The sequence below is a fragment of the Carassius gibelio genome, chromosome B7, assembly GCF_023724105.1.
Source record: "Carassius gibelio isolate Cgi1373 ecotype wild population from Czech Republic chromosome B7, carGib1.2-hapl.c, whole genome shotgun sequence".
Taxonomy (NCBI): Eukaryota; Metazoa; Chordata; class Actinopteri; order Cypriniformes; family Cyprinidae; genus Carassius; species Carassius gibelio.
The window spans coordinates 12,838,079-12,858,108 of record NC_068402.1 but is presented as its reverse complement, the minus strand read 5'-3'; the positions used below and the strand labels follow the sequence as shown (position 1 = coordinate 12,858,108).

The following is a 20,030-nucleotide window of genomic DNA, read 5'->3' as shown; positions in this document are numbered from 1 at the left end:
AAGCAATGTTAAGTTTGAATTAATTAGTGTTATTTGCAACTTTGAAAAAAATAATTGTTAGCTAAAACTCATGAAAATGAGCTAAAATGTACATTGTAGAATGTTGAAACAATTATATAATTTAAAAAGTTTATATAAAACTGGACTATATGCAATTTAAATGACTCATTTTATTGGAGTGCTTTAACTAAAATAAATAGCCTCTTTTCCTTTAACATTATAGTAATACACAGCAATGAGAAAGATTTTTTTCATTAAGAAAAACGGATATGCACTGTACCTGATAATTGCAAACAAATCAAAACCACATCGCAATCTATGTCAATACACAGTCCTTTTCATAATATCACAGAGATATCATTAAAACAAAAGAGTTCAAATCCTTTGATTTGACACACCCTGTAATTTGGTTTGGCTCTAAAATTGTTCATTTTTACAGAGACAATGAATTCATGCGTTTTTAATAATGCTTGATGTTCCTACACAATTTCATCTCCCTCAGGGGTTTCTACACAAAGCTTGTTCTATTGGCGGTACCTTGTTCCTTGGGGAAACATGCCTTTGTGCAGTGCACACAGATCTCCATTTTGATGTTCTAATAAAAGTTGTTTATCTGCGAACACATTGCCTAAACACGTCGCCGTCTGTGCTCGCCTCTGTTCTCAGAGCTAATGCTAAACAGCTCTGCCAAATAAGCCATAACATTTTCAGTATCATCGAAACAGATCGTTCGGAACACGCACTCATGCAGCACCTTAAAATTCAATGAAATCCAGTGGTCAAAGACATCTGAGGCCACGTAGAGCACAAAGACGATGGCTAAGGTGATGCTCAACAATTTCAGACTCAGCTCCTCCAAAGTTATTATGCAGACAGGCAATAAACATGGTAATTTGGTCTCATGGTCTTTTGAAGAGTGTGGGAGGTACATTAAAGAGCAGCCGAGCACTGTGAGCTAAACCTATTGGCTTGAGTCAAGATTTGGAGCAAATTATGCTTGTCTCCCTATCCAGCTGTAGGAACCACTGGTGTTTACAGCACAACAGCATGCAAAGCACCCTCGAGGAGATATCCACCAAACCCCCTCAATGCAGAGGCGAGGAAGGTTGAGGCTTGCGTTCCTAATGTTTGCAGTTCATTAAAAAATCCTATCTCCCATCTACAGCCAACGTCTAGACATTATGGACAGTTAAAGAGAGGAAGGTCTTTGACAGACAACATTTTCTGAGATGTCAGTTTTCTCAAAAAATAAATAAATAAAAAGCTTCAATGGTGAAACAGATGCTCTTTCTATCTCCTCTAACACCCTAAATCTGTCCCAGCTCTGTAGTTCTGATACTTTGAGAATGCGTCACTGAATCTTTTTATATCAGTCTGAAAATTGAGAATTAACCAATCAAATCTGTAAGAATAACCCTGACACCTTGATCTCGATACTGCTGGTTGCAAGTATTTCAGTGGATGTCACAAGTTTTCAAGATTGATTTAGAATAATGTTAAATTATTTTTGCCATTTTTGCCTTATGATAGTACCGATCAGAACTGACAGGAAGCAAAGTGGGAGAGAGATAGGGGTGGGATCGAGAAAGGTCCTCGTGTCGGGATTCAAACTCACGACACCTGTAGCACAAAGCGGCTGCCTGAAAGGCTATCTACGCTGACAAAAAAAAAAAAAAAATGTAAACACTGGAAAATGACAGTAAATGTTTCTTTAGAACCAAATCAGCATATTATATTTTTTTCTAAAGGATCACATGACACGGAAGACTGGCATAATGGAGTTATTTTAAATTGCAAACAATATTTCACAATATTACTTTACTTTTAAAAATTATAAAAGAAACATCTTTCAAAACATTAAAAAAAATCGTACTCACCCAAAACGTATGAAAGTTAGTGTATGTAGTAAGAATAAAAAAATATTATTGCAGTATTGTTGCAGTGTTTGTTTTGTTGCTAGGCTTTCTTCTACTGTATGTTGTAATGGACTATTTTTCTTATTATTCAAACTAATACAGATATTACAGTACTTTCAACTTTAATAAAAATGTTATGTCCAAGTATTTATTTATTTTGCTTAATATCTGTAAAGGTGTATAATAATGAGCAGGATCATGTACAAACAGCCAGTCATTACTGCAAAATAAATACCTTAATGGGGTTTCACAATAACTCTGGTCAGCGTTTACAACTCTCTGTACATGATGCTTTATTATGTTCATCATGCCTTTTCTCACATTTTGTCAAAAAAAAAAAAATAATAATCTAAAGAAATTAGTGAAAAATTACATGCTTGTTACAAAAGAATAACTACCTCGCAGATTAACTAACATGGACTGCCCAAAACTTTGTGAGGAACCCAAGGAACCCATCTGTTGTTCTTAGTGTCTACTGCACAATGCACAAATAACACAGCATTATCAGCATATCCAGTGCAAACCACAAGACTAACAAAGGCCACAGAGGAACTAGTCTGGCTAACTGAAACAACCAATCTTAGCATACGTTTTCAAAACTACAGTATCTGGGGCAAGTCTATGGAAGCAGATTATACTAATTCACGTAAAAAAGGCACAATGCACACATGGGTATCCCAATTCACATTCATGAAACCCAATTCATGTGCACAAAAAAAAAATATACAGGTGCATCTCAATGAATTAGAATGTTCAAATTAGAATAGAAAAATTCATTTGTTTCAGTAATTCAACTCAAATTGTGAAACTTGTGTATTAAATAAATTCAATGCACAAAGACTGAAGTAGTTTAATTCTTTGGTTCTTTTAATTATAATAATAATTTTGGCTCACAACAACAAAAACCCACCAATTCCCACCAATTATAATACTTAAGTATTATATATATATATATATATTCCATAATGGATACAAACAATACTGTCCCTGAAGAAATGTAACGTAAACAAAGGAATTACCATCCATATTACAACATTATTGATTCACTGGACTAAAAGTGCTCTATGGGATGTCTTCAGTGGACCCTTACCTTTCTAACTAAACTGGGATTTACAGCTATGGATCTATTTATGACTCGTTAAAGGAAAACTCCACTATTTTTGAAAATAGGCTGATTTTTCAACTCCTGTAGAGTTAAACAGTTGTGTTTGACCTTTTTTTAATCTATTCAGCCAATCTCCGGGTCTGGCGGTAGCACTTTTAGCTTAGCTTAGCATAGATCATTGAATCTGATTAGACCATTAGCATCTCACTCAAAAAAGTTGTGATTTAATAGGATGATATGTCTAGGAACTATACTCTCATTCAAGCGTAATAATTTCAGTGATATTATGCAGCGCCTGAAAATAGACCCCAGCTAGTTTGTGTAGCTGCAGCAATAGCAGAGTTGCTGGGGACCATTTTCAGGTGCTGTGTAATATCACTGCACCTGCTGCACCCATGGTACGGCAGCAAAGTTCCTTGATTATTACACCAGAATTAGAGTATAGTTTCTAGCCATACCAGCCTAGAAAATAGTTACATACAGTCATACAGTTTCTGCTTGATGTCGACAGAAACAAATTTTTTTAAAACTCTGTGCACGCCAAAGGGCTGTGGGATGTCGGTCTGTTCCACATGGCTTCACCATCAACGACCCCCACTACTGCCTCACGCCCACAATGGAGGCGCCACAATTGGGGTGAGAGGAAGCAGAAAAAGGGTAAGCATGGCTAACCCACCATCGTACTGGCTAACGTATGCTCTTTGGACAATAAACTGGACTACATCCGATTACCATGCTCAACTCAGAGGACTGTAAGAGACTGCTGTGTTTTTATGTTCACGAAAACATGGCTCAGCAAAATCATTCCAGACTGCGCTATTCAGCCTGATCAGCTGACATGCTATCAAGTGGACAGAGTCCTCGTCGCGAGAGGTAATTAACGTGTTTACATCAATGTGTGGTGCCCGCGATGTGTGGCGTGATCTGCAAACACTGAATTTATGATTATAAAGTGCCGGCCATTCTATCTACTGAGGGAATATTCAGCCATACTGCTCGTGGCTGTATACATCTCTCCCTGCTCCAACAACAACAACAGGAATGAGGCACTAAATTAACTGTACCAGCACATCAGTGAGCAGCAGACAGCCCACCCTGATCCTTTTCTCATCTTAGCTGGGGATTTCAACCATGCAGACTTAAGGAGTGTGTTTCCAAAAATACACCAACACATGAACTTTTCCAACACGAGATAAAAACACTTTGGACTTTGTTTACACCACACAGAGAGGAGCTTACAAAACCCTCCCCGACCTTGGTGCCTCAGACCACATCACTGTCATGCAAATGACTGCACACAGGCCGCTTGTTAAAATCGGCAAACCAGTTCACAAACAAATACAAGGGTTGCCGGAAGGGTCATCAGGGACTGTTTTGACACCACTGACTTCAATATGTTTAAGCAGGCTGCCACATAAAATAACACCACAGACCTCCAAGAGTACTCCGAAACTGTCACTGCCTACATCAACAAGTGTAGTGATGATGTAACAGTCACAAAGACCATCAATGTCAGGGTCAACCAGAAGCTGTGGATGACAGTGGAGGTCTACAGACTCCTGAAGACGTGTAACACTGCTGTTCGGAGATGAGGTGGGCCTGAAGACAGCTAGAGCCAACCTATCCCGCGGCATCAGAGAGGCTAAGAGACAGTACTCCAGGAGGATAGCCCATCAATTCAGCGACTGCAGAGACACTTGTATCCTGTGGCAGGGGATAAGTCAAGTCAAGTCTGCTTTATTGTGAATTCTTCCACATGTACATTACATACATACAGAGAATTGAAATGGCGTTACTCTCAGACCCTTTATGTGTACTGCTTAAATTTAGCAAATACATTCTTTATAAGCTTTCCATTGAAAAACAGTGATCTATTGTTGGTGCTTGAGGCTTAGATCTTTAGAATGATATATAGTTTTTTCATTTAATCCATTCATAAACATTGACACATGCAGACAAAGAGCAATCCATGCACTGGCGTCCAGGTATGGGTTAACATGTTAAATAAACATAAAAATCTATCAATATTAAATCATAACACACTAAACAGAACAGAACTAAATACAAGCCGCTGACTTACACTGGTCACGTTAACAAGTGTGTCTAAATGACCGATTTTACATGCAAAGATAAAACAAAACACCTTTACAAGGCTAGTTAACTGAAATGAAACGGCCAACTGCACAAACCTCTACTCTGCTGAACTTGAACTGTGGTCTCACGCAGATGATAAAACATCCAGGTAAGCATGCCCACAGGGGGTTATGATTGGTCGATCGACACGCTCAAATCTGATATGCTAAAGAAAGTCTCAGTGAAAGTGAAAGTGACGTGACATACAGCCAAGTATGGTGACCCATACTCAGAATTTGTGCTCTGCATTTAACCCATCCGAAATCGCACACACACCGTGAACCCACACCCGGAGCAGTGGGCAGCCATTTATGCTGTGATGCCCGCAGAGCATTTGGGGGTTCAATGCCTTGCTCAAGGGCACCTCAGTCATGGTTTTGCAGGCTTGAGATTCCTACCCACAACCTTAGAGTTAGGAGTTAAACTCTCTAACCACTAGGCCACGACTTCCCCAAAATACGCACACAAATCCAAGGCGATTCACAGTCCATGATGAACTTGTGAATTTTAAACATTCAAAAATGTTGTACACAGTTATACATCTGTCATTTGTGTTTTGCATTTCTGAAACATACTTTATGAACAATTATTTTTATTTTGTGCACATGAATTGGTTTTTATGAAAAAAAAAATTTCATGCACGTGAATTGGGTTTCATGCATGTGAATTGGGATACACGTGTGCATCGTGTTTTTTGCCTGTATTATTGAGTCTAATCTGTTTCCATACAGTTCTTTTGAAGTAACAGCTCATAACGTAAGGCAAAGGGACTGCTGGCATATGAAATCTTAGCAAAGACATTTTCTTTAAACTATCTTGAGAATATGTTTCGGTGATGCGACTCCTCAATGAATGGTTTCTCTCTCATTGTTCTGTTTCTGCCTGTTTTTTTCTTTTGTTCATTCTATTTAATTTATCCCATTTCCTTTGAGCAGAACCATCTGTACACAGTGCTGAAACGAAACCAAAGAAAGACTCACCTGTCTATCCAGCTTCTGTTGTCGCAGGTTCGTGCCCTCATCATCCAAGGTGCTGCAGGAGGACAAAACAAGATTAATGGGGAAACCTCACAAAAAACATGCGCAACAGTCGTCGCTCTCTATTTACTGGTCACTAAATTTAAAATATGAGCAAAACTGTATATAAATAGTGCATATATGCATCAGACAGTGCTGCTGTGTTGATCATGTCTATGACTCATTGTGCTCTTTCAGGTCCTGTGAGGGGGGAGGTCTTTGGTAAAGTCTTTGTGCTCTGCCTGTCCCTCCTCTCGTTCCCTTTAATCAGCTATGACACATTCACTAAAGACCTCCTTATGCATTTCTGCCACCTGTTTTTGTGGAGCCGAAAGCTGTGTTAATTAAATGGCAATAGAGGGCTTCCTCTGTGGCTGGTGGGTCATGCGGAGAGAAGAAAAGTGACAGATCAAGGGTGGTGTGGAAAAGGATTTGTGCTCTGTAATCTGTAAAGCACAAACAGAGTGTTGGCTTTAACATCTGATAGGAACACATTTTACAATCAATCAGAGTATTGGGATTACAAACAGTTACAAACACCATAAAGAAATCAAGAATGCTTCCATCCATGTTGATTTGGCTAATCTCTGGATGTTATCAGACAAACAAAGAAAACGTTAATTTTATAATTGTATTTTTTTTTTACAGCAGTTTAGGTTCACAACACCACAGGCATTCACTGATTTCCTTGAAGACATTATGAAACACAAACAAACATAATCAGATGCTTGCATTTTCATAAATATTTAGACAAATGGATAAAATGTCATACAGAGCAATAGATAATGATAGAAAAAAAAAAAAAAATATATATATATATATATATAAAACAAAAAATATAGATGGGTTTTGACAGAATGTTCATATACATTGTTTGTGTATATTAGGGGTGTGCCCTAAGCCGAATACCTTATTCAGAAAGGCACGAATAATGGCTTCAAAAATAATAACGGATAGCGAATAATTCTGCCGAATATTTGGCTGAGGCTGCAGCACAGTCTGGTGTTTACTAGATTTACAGATGAGCCAGGGGATCAGCACAATATTTTACACAAACCTCCGAATTCACTCAATGAGTGTGAAGTGAATGAACGTAAACTTTATGAATGAAAAGAGCGCAAATCAAATACCACATTGCTGTTGCCACACCGTACATCACTCAGAAATCAGAGCTTGGCAAGAGTAGGGCTGATATTACCTAAAATATTACATCATACACGTTCTACTATTTGTTCTACTATTTAAACCTATGGTATGATGTATGGTATGATACACGAATAAGCACAACGTGATTGCCAATCAAACAGCTGCGTTGCCGTCTCTGCGCGTCTCCATCTCTCAAAAACCAAACGAGCTCTCTGTCAAGAGTATAGGCTAATAATCAACTTAAATACAGATACATTACAGATACAGATACACAGAAATAGTTCTCCACACTCTGTTCTCTTTATTTTCCCCATAGTTTTTCCAGACCTGCAAATTACTTAAGTAAAATACTTTTTAAACTCAGCAGGAACCGAGCCAAAAGAATTCATGTTGTTTTAAATAATACTCTAAAATTACAATGCAGTAACAAGCATGCAAAGTAGCTAAATGAGTTTATGAACGAAATAAGCACAAATAAAATAGCAGTGTTGCAGTTGCCTTTTTTCATGCATTTCCTGGAAATTACTTAAATACATTTCCATATTTATAAATTGCGTAGGAACCCTTACTGTTTTAATTTAGATACTTAAATATCTATTTATTTATTGGATCGCGAAAGGTCCCCAAGCTGGGACTCGAACTCACATTGCTCGAAGCACAACCGCACTACATCTCGAAGAATAAAGATACAGATCCGAATAATTTTGTGATTGATACAGATAAAAATACAGAAACAAATCGTCGCTGCACACCCCTAGTGTATGTAGCTATATATATCATATGTATATTATATATATATATATATATATATATATAAACATTTGAAATTATTCACAAAAATATAATTTGTATAAAGGAGTCACTGAGTGAGTTTACATGTCAATATTAATTAATAATAATATTAAACTTTACCTCATGTAAATGCAATACTTCGCAATACTTCGATCCAAATAATGTGATTAAGCTCATCATTGTAGCAAACAATCGTATTAAAATGTTTGTGCCGTATTCAATTAATGGGTATGACAGTACACACCTTAAATACATCATAACTGCTCTAACCAAAGTGCAGATGTGAATAATGCATTGTTATGATCTGACTATCAAAGGTTTGCTATATTAAGTCTTTGGCTTAATGCCTACTTCATATCGCAAGCAAAAGCGGAGTGTGAACAGTGCATAGTTTGTAGGGGTATAAAGATTCACTCGTTTTCTCGATGCATTGATTACAGACCCTGATGATTCATATGCATCGATCTTAAAAACATGATTTTTGAATCGTGAATCACTGATCACGGACAGTTATCGATTTAAAACTCAAGGTAATAAAGGGCTCCATTACCTTCTATGTTACATTATGGCCCCGTAGAAACAATTTTTGTAAAAATAGGTTAACGATTGCGTCATAACCACTCAACTCTCTGTCGCATTACCCTACAGACAGGAGGAGAAGCTCTCAGGCAATTAACTTAATATGGCGTCTATCAAGCTTAGTTTGAGTCTGCGCGTCAGAAACGGAAGTGCTAAAAATTGCTGAAAATGGCCTTCACTTGTCTCAACTGAGGTCCAATGGGGTCGCTGTGTCCATTTCTTTTACTGTCTATGATTTCTCCTCAGGACTCTTGGCCAGTAATACTAATATAAGTAGTTTTACGTTTCTGTAGTTTGTCAATGGCTCTCTGCTTCTAACCAACGCAATTACCTGAGCAGTCGAAAGCTGCATATTTATTTAATGGACGGAGCAGAAATGTAAGTGTCTAAATAATATGCACAGTTCCATTGAATGATAAATGTGTTTTAACAATGTGTTTTAACAATGCTGATGAACTGAATGCACGAAGGAAATTGTTAAAATAACCACAGCATTAACAACGACCTTGAAATAAGAGCGCAAGGTTTATCTTATAATCAGATGCATGAAATTAGCATTCATTGCTTTAGCAAACAGACAACGGGTGCGTTTTCTCTCAGAATCATCATTCGTCGATGGAGAGGAAAAGTTAAATAGCTACTATAGCATTTATTTTTATGAAAATGAGATGAAGAAATGTTCACACTGAAAGAGAAGTGATCTCGCTCTCATAGACGTGCCAGTCTTTATGTGCAGCTAAACCCAATAAAAGCAGAATGAAATGATGAAACACTAAGAAAAAAAACCCACAATAAATAAATATTATTTATGAATGATGAAGTGCTAATTGACATCTTTTATTACAGTACATAAACTATAAAGTATATTTTCTACCTTATTCTGTGCAGAATATTACAATAAAAGCTATTATTATATACAACAAGAAAAGACAAGACAGACAGACACAGCACAGAAATTCATGTTGCTCTAAGCTTGTCTTTTTGGGAGGATTATACTAGTGTCTCTTTCTCCCTCTCTCGCTCGGTTGGATATTCCAGTGCCTAGCTGCAAAGAACTCAGAATCTCTACTTTTCCTATTTAAACCTGCGAAATCTCACAGTGTGGACTGACAACACTGACACCATTTTTATCACACATGCACATGGGCATGAAGATACAAGCCCACAAACACACACTCATTCAGAAATACAGACACCTATTTGGTAACTCACACACTTACTCAAACCTCAGGATACAGAAAAAGCATTGCTTATTTGCACACATTCGTGAATTCCCTTCTAAAGCTAAAATACATAAATGCACACTAGCACAAAGCGAAGTGCCTAATGTTAGCAGTCAAGGGTGTCAGTTCCCATCAGATTGGCAGATAATGACATAAACAGAGTGGTTATAATGAGGGTCAACAAGGAATGAGAGAGAAATTGATATGTTCTGACAGCTGTCTGCAATGTGCGGTAGAATTTCTCTCCTTCACCATCAAGCTTCACTGATGACAGTGACAAATCACTTTATGTGTCATTGTGTGTGTGTGTATGCATGTGGGAGTTTAACTTTATGTGTGTAATGGAATCTGAAATTAACATTTTCTGATTTGCATGCTGTACTTTTACCTGCAAATCTTCATTCATCAAAACAAAATACAAAGCAAAAATGTTGGAAAATATCTTAAAATAGGATTTACTCAAGAAGCAAAATTGCATAAGTAATTGGACAAGGCCTGTTTTTTTGACAATATACCTTAAATTAAGTTGACCTTTCTTCTGCTTCTTTTATATTGCATGGAGAATTTTGTGATAACAGAATACTTTTTTTTTTCTTTACGCAATAGGGATGATTCCATATTCTTTACACTACTCTACTGCACAGATCAAGAATGAAGGTCATTCACACTTTCGAGATAGATTTAAAGAATTTCTATAGCATTATGGAAGTCTTTTCTTCTTAGTGCCAAATGTTTTTTCCAAGCTTAACAAAAAAACAAAAAAACATTTTAGAGGACATTTGACTGATCAGGGCCAAATTCATATCAGGACAAAAACAGCATGCATTGCCGTTTATGCACGTGCACACTAGCATGACAGTGGAAAACAGATTCAGAACAAAACAAATTGAAAACAGGCAATGGTACTCATCTTTCCATGTTTGTGGATAACAAGGTCCTTAACCCCCAATGAGCTCTACGTATGTGTGCATGTCTCCATGTAGAGTCTGTGAACTACCAGAGCACACTGGCTCTCTAATAAACTGGCCAAGGCTGTGAAATTAGTGTTTTTAATGCAGGAGATCTAGCTGAAGCAACCTCAGATATACCAGCGTGATCTCAAAGATCAATACATTTTTCATAGCAAGCCCATCTGCAAGGGAGGATATGCTCATCAAACAAGGAAAAAAAGCCATGAAGGGCCCAACAGCGCTGCTGACTGAGAGAGACATGAGGGAAGGACACATTCACTCCCTATGCTCATTCACTGCTGTCTGTTTCCCTAGTCCTTTATTACTGTAGGGGTTGTCAAACATAAGAATATTGCCTACCATCACGAAGGCAGGGATCCAGATCTCACTGCATTACCAGTATGCCTGAAAGCAAGAAACTTAATAGCAAATCACCAACTGCTGCTTCTCTAATTATTGACCTACTTTCTTTTTTGGATGGAAATCATTGCCTGAATTCCACATACGAGTAATTCAACTGTTCAACCACAACACTACGTACAATACTACAGTACATAACTATGTGCAAAAGTGCAGTGTGTTATTTATGAGATCAGCCTTTTACCAGGCAAATCTCTACCCAATTCCTATCTACATAAATACTAAAAAGATTGGTCATCAGTATTACAGGAAAATAACTATCAAAAATACTTTCATAGACCTAAAGAAAAGCAAGTAACAAAAGACGTTTGCAGAGGATAAAGCTATTGCTCATAGGTTGCCCTTTCATAGCCAAGGATAATTGAGTTGCTAGTTTTATTTTTCTGTACACACACACACATTGTGTACACACACACATCTATTTTCTGTGGAACACTGAAGATGATATCTGCACCACAGTGATAACATTGGACGGCATGGCTTTCACTGAATGAAAATATTGGTAACACTTTACTTATACCCTTTAATAACTCTTTATAATGCTTAAAGGCTTTAACACATTTATTATAATTCATAATATAGTATGATAAATCTTGTCGTAGATAATTATAACCAAATTTAAAATAGTGTAACAATGAATTGATAAGTCATAATATATTAACTGGGGTTACAATTACTCATGAGACTGTACAGTCCATTATAAGGTGCATTACAATGCATAATTAATTAAACCTTCTTTTATAATGCATTACACCAGTACATAAAGGCTTAGAGATTTTGACAGTAAATTATGGAAGAATTTTCTCCTTTTAATGCCTCTACTTACTACTACAAACAAGTGAGAGATATAATTTATTATTTTCTTTTCTACAGGTTTAGTTAAAACACATGACTCATGTATGCCTCTCTTTCCATTACGGTTCCCTTGAGCTCCTCTATTGCCGAAGCTTGTTAGATTTCTCAGATCCAATCAGGTCACAATCACAGACCTCACACACAGGAAACTGGGGTGTGGGAGAGGGCAGATCTTCACAATCAAAACACACTCCCATAGAGACAGTCTAAGATCCTCCAGGGTAGGTCGAGCGGTACCTTTAGCTCTTTGCAACAGGCGGCAAGTACTCCCTGATGTAATTTTTTAAAGAAAGAGTGGAGGAAACTAGGCTCGTAGCTTATAGCAACCAAGAGCCAATGAGAGAGCAGAGGCAGTGGATTCATGGCAATGAGGCTCCTCTGAGAGGCAGCAGCAGTTATGCCTCCGACAGCAAACATACTAATATAGCCATGCTTTTGATTTATTTACACTGATAATCACTGATCTTACCACACGTAAATTACAAGTAATTAAACATATAAAGCAAAAAATAACTTAAAGAGCATTCTGAAAAAAATATTAAAGAAATACTAAAATAATAAAATAAATGAGACACGAGCATGGGTTATATTAAAGGAAAACTATTACTTGTCAAATTTGACATCACATTTTAATAAGAAATGTAACAAAGCAAATCAGCAGAAATTCATCAGGAAATACAAATACTCATTCAAACTGCAGTTGTATCTGCAATATGTGCGGATAAAAATTAATACTTTTATTCAGACTACAAAAACAGTAAAGACATTTATAATGTTACAAAATATTTATATAAAAAAAAACTATATTATCAGAGAATGAGAAACTGAAAATAATTGACCATGGTTTCCACACAAATATTAAGCAGAACAGCTTTAATGAGTTCTGAAGGAAATCATTAATTCTGAAGGATTTCCCAGTAACTGCTGTTCAGTTTTTGCCATCACAGGAATAAGCTATAATCTATTTAAAGAAATATTAAAATATAGTTTTTTTTATTTATTTTAATAATATTTACAACAATTTGTAATAATGTTTGTTATAATTATTGATCAAATAAATGCAGCAGCATTTATTACTACCAGATAAATCTGAATAAATGTAGTGCAAAACTCATACTTCAAAAACATTCACAAATTATCCTAATGATCTTAAAGGGGTCATTGGATGCCGAATTCACTTTACATGTTGTTTGAACATAAATGTGTGTTGGAAGTGTGAGTTAATTTTAACATCCCCTTTCTCAAAACAGGCTGTTCTGAGATTCCTGTCAGAATGACGTAGTTCTGCACAGGCCGCTGCCACGATAGTTGATTGACAATGCCGTCTTACTCATCCTTAGTGTGGCTGTATGCACCTGACAAGTTATGATTGCAATCCGCCATTAAACAAAAAAACGACTCCAGTGCAGGGGAAGACAAGAATGTCTCCGATTTAACGATGGAGGTGTTTTGTTGTTGGATGTAATTATGAACATTAGGGCTGCACGATGTGTCGTTTAAGCATCGATATCGCGATGTACGAATCCACGATAGTCACATCGCAGGATGTGCGATGTAGGCTGTCGTAGTGATTCCGTTATTCATTAACTGTACGGGTCAGCTGCTCCCCGGCCCATGACGAATCTGATTCACGGATTAATTGCACAGCTTAACTATCATAGAGTGAAAGTTTTGACAGGGAAGAGAGAGAGAGAGAGATAGAGAGAGATAGAGAGCGCATGCGAGAGAAAGAGAGAGAGATAGAGAGAGCGCGCGCGAGAGAAAGAGAGTGCGTGAGAGAGAGAGAGAGAGAGAGAGAGAGAGGGAGGGAGAGAGACAGAGGGAGAGACAGAGGGAGAGAGAGAGCGCAAGAGCGAGCGCGCCAGCGAACCCCGGCCGGCGGCTGCACGCTCACCGTCTTCAAACAACACGAGCGCTGTCTTGCTCTCTCTCCCTCACGCATATTAATCAATTGACACGATGGTGTTGATGTTTAAATCATTTAAAATGAGAACGTAAGTGTGCTCACCCCATTTTTGTTTGTAAGAAAAAATTTCATATCGCAATATATATATCGCAGAAAAATAAAATATCACAATGTCATTTTTTCCCAATATCATGCAGCCCTTATGAACATAGCAGTCGTCATTTACACCCGAAATCCGAGCCGCTGAAGATGCAGAGGATTAAGGTTACTTTCAATTTTGACAGGAATACGCTGATCCCCAATCTGCCTAAATGCATTTATGTTCACATGAATCATTTGTGATCCAGCTTCAAAACAGAAGTAATTAAGTGACTGTGAATCTTTGCAAATCACCTTTCCTAATATGTGCTAGTTAGCAAGTTTCGCGGCTGTAGTTTACAGTCTACTCGTCACCCCACAGAAGAGAGGGGCGGGGTGAGCAATGCTGATTAGCATTTAAAGCAACATGGACTAAAATAGGTTACTGAAAACAGAGCTGATTTTGACTGGGTAAAAATTTTATTTTTTTACACTACGATTAAGAAATTTTATCCAAAGTATGTTATAGACTTTTCATTAAGACCCCAAAGATCATATCAACTTGTGGAAAATGGGCATCTGATGACCCCTTTAACAAAATATCATCTATTGTAGCCCGCTAGAGTTCTAAAAGTTCTGAAAGCATAAAAAAAAAAACAAGATCAACATAGACAAGGTATACGGACAATGCAGCAGTGACAGTTACGTCAGCTGGCTCCAGTAGGGCCATCTTTATTGCTGAACCTTGTAATAAATTGTGTGTCAGACCATCTGATATAAACAAAACCTCAGCAGCAACTACACAACCGGACACTCACAATCTAGCTCTGAACCCTCAACTAGCAGCACGAGAAACCCAAGAGTATAGACAAGGACAAGGGAATCACCTTTGTCCCCTTTTGCAGCCCTGTGTGCAAGCCACTCATTATCAATTCATCATCCTCTTTCCTATATCAAAGACACCTATCCTCTCAAAACCAAACACACAAGCTAACTCTCTCACCAACAAACACATGTACCTGTAAGGGATCCAGTCAGACGAGTGTTTCGAGCTCATATCTGTGTGTGTTGAAGGGGTTCAGAGCGCAGGGGGAAGGGTAGCGGCAACAGAGTAGGACAGCAGCAGCGATGCCAACAGCAGAGCCCATGCAGCCCAACCATCCCCTGTACTTCTGTCTCCGCTATCTACAGATCTACAGTCTCTTCCATTCACACAGCTCCTGCCTGCGGTCCACAGCAGATCCTTTTCATCGTGAGCCAGGCTCAGCTGCCTCGCTGGGACTCCTGTTCCCTCGGCATGTGCTGTTTTCTTTCTGTTTGTTCACAATCCCTCGTGCTTTATTCTTCCGTTCACCTTCACTGTGCGTCTCTCGTCATCGTCTTTTACGCTGCTCTGTGTACTGTGGCTCTCACTCACTGCGCCTCGTACCGACTGCCTCCTTCCCTCCCTTCCCTCTCTCTCTCTCCTTCCCTCGCTTGCTCTCTCTCTTTCAGACCACTGTCATTATAACCTTACACAGCCCTAAGAAGGGAGAACATATAAGAGTGAATCGCTTTTGTCTAGCTGCTTTGATGTTTGTCGCGATGCTCTGCTGGTCCATCAACACACACACACAGATACACACGAGGCTCTGAAAAGCGGGAGCCTCAAATGAGTTTTCTAAGCCATGATTTATTCATCCTTTCATTCAGCGCTGGGCTCATTAACATGGGACAGAGCAGCGCAGTTGTAATTGTCTTTGATTTAACATGCTGAATCTAAACTCAGCACACCATTTTGTCTTTGTTTATTGGCCTTCCGCATTTTTTCTTTGGTCCCTCTGGTGCTTCACTCCGCTAAATAAGGATCTGTCTTCATATACATATTTTAATATCAGCATTATCAGACTGCCTTCATTAGCCACCGCAGAGAACAAAGCTAAATGAACTCATCTCCTCTGTGGATGTTGTATTTTAATGCTAAAATCATATTCAGAATTGAAAAAAAAAATACATGACTTCTGCTGTAGCTTGTAAGCAATGTGTATTCTCATTTTTAACAAACATGATGCAGTGGTGTCTTTAATCTAAATGAAAAACAATGTTCCTCAGTTACCTGTATGGTTTTAAATTATTTCTCCTTCCATATTTGTCTCAAGTGCACTCCTTTTGATTTAGTGCATGGCCCAGACGCACACTCTTCCCGGAACAGTAAAACTTGGCGCTTTGTAAAACTACAGCACATTACTTTAGGAATTAACCATGCATTAAACAAGTCTCCTGTCGTAGCACCTTTGACTAACCGGCAGCTTATTCTAGACAAGAACAGCCTGCTGAATTACACAAAGCGATCAGTTGTGGTTTGTTTATGGTACAGTACATGTTACAGTATGTGCTGTATAGTGCCAGCTTTATCGGTGTCAGATATGTAAAAAAGTGGCAGTCTTGTGAATGGTTCTACTGAAAACAGCTGACTAGAGCATAGCTGAGTAGAGCGGAGTATGTTCATCCATATCCCCTAAACACATGTTATTGATCTTGATGTGAACGATACGTGTAATTTTTGCCTGTAAAAATGACAGACTTCCCTAGTGCGACATATGATGGACTTTTCCAGTCATTTAGCCCACTTAAACCTCACCTAGACTATATATTTACAGACTATATTTCAAAAAAGATATACTTCTGCTTGTGAATATCTAATTAACTTGCTGGCAAATGGCTCAAAAGTGTTTTATAGAAAGCTGAATATCTTTGAAGAGATTTAACCTTTTCAGTGGTGAGTTTAAAATATTCTAGCAGTCCCCCCAGAGTGAGTTTTTTTAAGGTGACCGTTATTTTAGAACGTTTCCCCTTACTGTTTCCATGGCGACACATCATGCTTGTCACATGACACAGCGAGGCCGCAATAACAATATGACAGATGATCTCTTTTATCTTGTTCTTCTTTTATATAAAATATTCACAATCTTGCATACCATCTGATATTACGGTTCACAAATGTGTGTAATACTTGTTTTTTTCATTTAAAAACCTTTCTAAATGATATTGAGTGCGATATGTGACATGGGTGCCGCCATGTTTGTCCCCTCTGCAGTTGAGAGAGTCCTGTCAGTCGGATTTACAGCATGTGAATTCATCAGTTTCTCCCGAAATACAAGTAATAAGTTGCCAGTGAACTATGAGAAGAATAGAGTTAATTTTACAGTTACTTCCACTATGTGTATCTGATATGAATAAAACACATCGGCAAATTATATTTGAATGGATTGTTAATGTAAATAAAAAATTATATTAATTAATTTAATTTAATTTAATTTAGCTTCCATAGACATGTGAGTGTATTTTAACTCTAAGTGTATTGTTTTACTAGTACTTATGTGTATTTAAATCTGAAACCTAAAGTAAAAATTATGTGGTTAAAAACACTGCATAGTTGTGATAATGAGTCAAGCGCAGTGCACATCTCTCTCTGGCTCAGCACCAGCTAAAGCGCGAAAGCACAGTTTAAATTTGACAGTTATGCAACATCACCGAATGTTCTGAATCCATATGTGGGACTGTATTCCCAAGATCACAGAAATAAAAATCCTATACGTGGGACTGTACCACTCAAAGGGTTAATGACACTAAAACTGTAAAAGTATTCCCACCAGGTGAAAAATAAATATACTAAAATGAATTTGAAATACATTTACTTCATGCCAAGTATACTACAAATACGATTACATATTTATCTACTACTTAAAAATGCCCTGTACTTTTGATATACTAATATGGTACACAAAGTCTGCTAAACTGATACAACTTAATTTGTGCTTAATGTACTTACTTTGTGCAGAAGTAATGCTGAGGTCCAACTAAACATTACACTGAAGTACATTTGATTGTGCTACAGTGGAACTATTGCAAGTATCCTTCAGTTACACTTTAAATATCTTGCATTTAAAGACCAATATTATAAAAAATAATAAGAAGAAGAAACACAATCAATCCTCGTCAATAATGACATTAAAACACATTTTAGGCTTAATATTAAGAAAGATGCAATGTGCACAAGTAGTACTCCATATAAAGTTTAATTAAAATATTAAACTAAGTATCAAGTAATATATCAGTACATATGTTAATAGATTTGAACTATACTTAGTATGAAATAAATGTATTTTAAATATAGGTATTTTTGACTAGGGCATACCGACATACATACATTAATGTTTTATAAAATGATGGTGTCAGTTTAGAGCTGGATATGGCAAACTACCATACGTAAGCATGTGTTAAAGATCTAAATGTTACAATTCAGTATGTCACAGAGAGAGAGAGAGAGAGAGAGAGAGAGAGAGAGAGAGAGTGAATCTATGGTGTCAGTTTTAATCTCTTGTGCGGTTTACTTCTCATAGGAGCTTCTGACCTCACAGAAGAACAACAATTTCCCAAAGGCATCTTTGTATTCTTTGTTATCAGAGTAACCATCAACACTTACACAAATATATCTAATTTCAAACATTTAACTCAAATAATGAACTCGAATCAAAGCAATTATTTTTTATTATGTCAGCAGCATATTAAAATAAGACTCTGAAAGAGTGAAAGCCACTGCTAGATTTGCTTTCAGACAAAAGAACCGAAGGCAAAGATCAGCCAGACATCTGACCTGCTTTTATCTGGTGCTCAAAAAAAGAAACTTGATACAACCAAGTCCCATTTGGTGGCCAAAACCATTCGTCAGAGATCTGCAAACTGTCCCTGCCGGGGGGCAGAGGTCAACATTTGTCCTAGTAGAGGTCAAAAACAGCGAACATGGTGGGATGTTGCTGGATCATACGCACTCCGCTAGGCTCCAGCAGAGGGAGAGCAGGTGGATAAGCAGCATGGCTAGTAAATATTTGATGGTGCTGCAAGCCGTTTGAAGTCACACTATTCTGAGCCTGGGCAGATCCATTAGTGAAACCTACGGCCACCTTGCCTAAAATTATGTAGCCCACCATCAAGCTGTGCTAACAGCACACACACGCTGCTAACTTGATTGGCTGAGTCCCAAAAAGAGTCAAAGTATAACACTGGCACAAAGGCTTAGTAGATATTGGATGTTTTGATGCACTGTAGCGCTTCAGTTCTGAGAAGCGCTATGACAGGGGGTCTCTGTGTAGTATGGGGCTAGCTAACATTGCCAAGGCCGGCATGTGGGCAGCTGCAGAGCCAGAGTATGAAGAGCTTTGTTAATAATGCAGAGACTCCATCAGCCATGCAGGACACGAGGTGCCAACGGTCGCTGATGAATGAACATAAATCCACACTGCTTTGTGTGTGAGTGAGTGTGTAAGATCTTTCTTTCTTATTCTGATTAAATTACACTGTCAGTGACAAGTAAGTATCTGGCATAAAATGGCAATAAATAAATTAAATCACAATTCACCTCTTTTGTGCTATGTGAAAAACAAATATACTCAAATGTATATGAAATACATTTGTTTAATGGTCAGTATACAACAAATACATGTATGCATTAGGCTACTTAATAAAAATACCCCACAACTGTAATTTTAGTGTACTAAACTGGTCTGCTTAGCTGGAACAACTTATTTAGTACTTAATGCATTTTACTTGTGCAGAGGTTGTGCTGAAGTCCAATATAGTAAAGTATATTTGGACTATTTTCAAATATACCTCTTGTATTTGAAGACCGATATTATTTAGCGTTCATACATTCCTCATCAATAATGACATTAAAATGCATTTAAGGCTTAATATTAAGAATTATGCATTGTGCATAAGTAGTACTCCAAATAAAGTTGAATTATAATTTTTATATCAGTAAGGCTGGAGTGATACATCAGTAAATATGTTAATAGATTCGAACTACCGTATTTTTCGGACTATAAGTCGCACCTAAGTATAAGTCGCCTCCGTCCAAAAAATATATCATGAT

General features: G+C 37.6%; 1 protein-coding gene across 3 annotated transcripts in view; it reads right to left on the bottom strand.

Annotated features, from left to right (window-relative positions):
- The window catches only part of tub (TUB bipartite transcription factor), an 87,539-nt gene that overhangs the window by 28,831 nt on the left and 38,678 nt on the right, over positions 1-20,030 (bottom strand). For 2 of the 3 annotated variants that reach the window (XM_052562183.1, XM_052562185.1), the window contains exon 2: positions 6,135-6,186. In XM_052562183.1, the coding sequence (XP_052418143.1) occupies positions 6,135-6,186 (52 nt within the window). Of the gene's footprint in view, positions 1-6,134; positions 6,187-15,138; positions 15,521-20,030 lie in introns of those variants that run through there. The other variant, XM_052562184.1, reaches the window with a different exon arrangement.